The sequence below is a fragment of the Amphimedon queenslandica genome, unplaced genomic scaffold (genome assembly GCF_000090795.2).
Source record: "Amphimedon queenslandica unplaced genomic scaffold, v1.1 AMPQUscaffold_13379, whole genome shotgun sequence".
Classification (NCBI taxonomy): domain Eukaryota; kingdom Metazoa; phylum Porifera; class Demospongiae; order Haplosclerida; family Niphatidae; genus Amphimedon; species Amphimedon queenslandica.
Genome location: NW_003546385.1, coordinates 78703 through 80279, shown reverse-complemented (window position 1 = coordinate 80279; position 1577 = coordinate 78703). Strand labels below are relative to the sequence as shown.

The 1577-nt window shown below is 35.1% G+C and overlaps 1 protein-coding gene across 1 annotated transcript in view; it reads right to left on the bottom strand.

The window, feature by feature from the left end:
* The window catches only part of LOC100632290 (superkiller viralicidic activity 2-like 2), a 17945-nt gene that overhangs the window by 14348 nt on the left and 2020 nt on the right, over nucleotides 1–1577 (bottom strand). The window contains exon 6 of the mRNA XM_019997224.1: nucleotides 351–408. Coding sequence (XP_019852783.1) covers nucleotides 351–408 — 58 coding nt within the window. The remainder of the gene's footprint in view (nucleotides 1–350; nucleotides 409–1577) is intronic.

Sequence of the window (1577 nt, the reverse complement as noted above, 5' to 3'; positions counted from 1 at the left end):
GGTGATGTTTCAGCTATTATAGTATGGTTAGACACTCTCTGTAGATTATGTACTCTTGGTACTGTGTATGGCGCAAAATTTCTGAGGGCTACAAATTTCGCGATTTTTTTTAATTCGCAAAAACTACTTTCGCAAAAATCAAATTAATTGCAGACAATGTAAATTCGTGAAAATTAAATCCACAAAACTGATTTTTAGGCAAATTCGTGAAATTTATAGCCCTCTAAAATTTTGCGCTATACAGTATACAATACATGTACAATGTACATGTTTATATAGCTATTTACATGTACAAAGATGTACATGTACATGCATGTGCTCATGTAGAACTCAATGTGCATGAGTCTAACCTTTGTCCCTCATGTAGTGAATCTCATCAAATACAACCCAACCCACTTCACGCATCACCTACACAAGTAAATATAAACAAATTACCAAGAACCAAAAACGTGTACAATTGTACATGCATGAACATGTATATTATTTACATGCACAAAAACAAACAGAACATGACATATAATAAGCATATCTGTGCTGAATATGATTATTAATGGTAGGCTGGTAGCTATAACAATACAATTAATAGTGAACATCTCTAGAGACACTATACTCACACTAGATTACAGTACAATACTACAATAGTACATGAACATGCATAACTACATTATTTACTGCACCTCTGATCCTCTGTATAACATACTCCTTAATATCTAATGAAATTAAACACAAAGAATTATCATAATAACAACATTTACTAATAATAACTCACAATATACTTACTTCAGTAGTCATGACAATACACGATGCTGTTGGATTAATGGTAGTGTCTCCGGTCATTAGTCCGACGTCTTTAAACTCCTCATACATCTCTCTATACTTCTGATTACTCAAAGCCTTCAACGGTGTTGTATAAATGACACGTTGACGATCCCTCAGTGATACAGCGATGGCATACTCTGCTACTACAGTCTTCCCTGCTGAGGTGTGAGCTGAGACTAGGACTGACTGGTTGTTCTCAATACATTGGACGGCTTTCCTCTGGAAACTATCCAATTTAAATGGATACTCCTAAAAGGGACACATAATCAAAGCTATAGACATTATTTTAAGTTTGAATGTACATCTACATGCATAGGGGTAGGAACAGGGGGGGCAGGAGGGGCTTAAGCCCCCCCAACTTTCATGAAGGGGGGGCTTAGCCCCCCCCAACTTTAAGTGATATACATGTATTACTATTATCAACACTATAGACTTTAGTTTAGGCAAAATTAAAATATGTGTGCATATTGTGCGATGATTCATTTAATAAAACGTTTTATGAAATGAATCATCACATAATATGCACACATATAAGCTAGTGTATTGTACAATACATTAACTTAACTTCTTAAGAACACACACTCTTATTAGTTATCACAATGTACATGTATAATGTAGTTTGCATAATTAGTGCACTGAAGTGTAAAGGAAGCACATGTATTCACTATTCATACCATCTGTAATGGCTTCCAGTTCTAAGCAACTGTCTCTAAATTCTTTTTTTAAAGAGCCTCAGCCTAAGTGCCCCAAGCTATCTG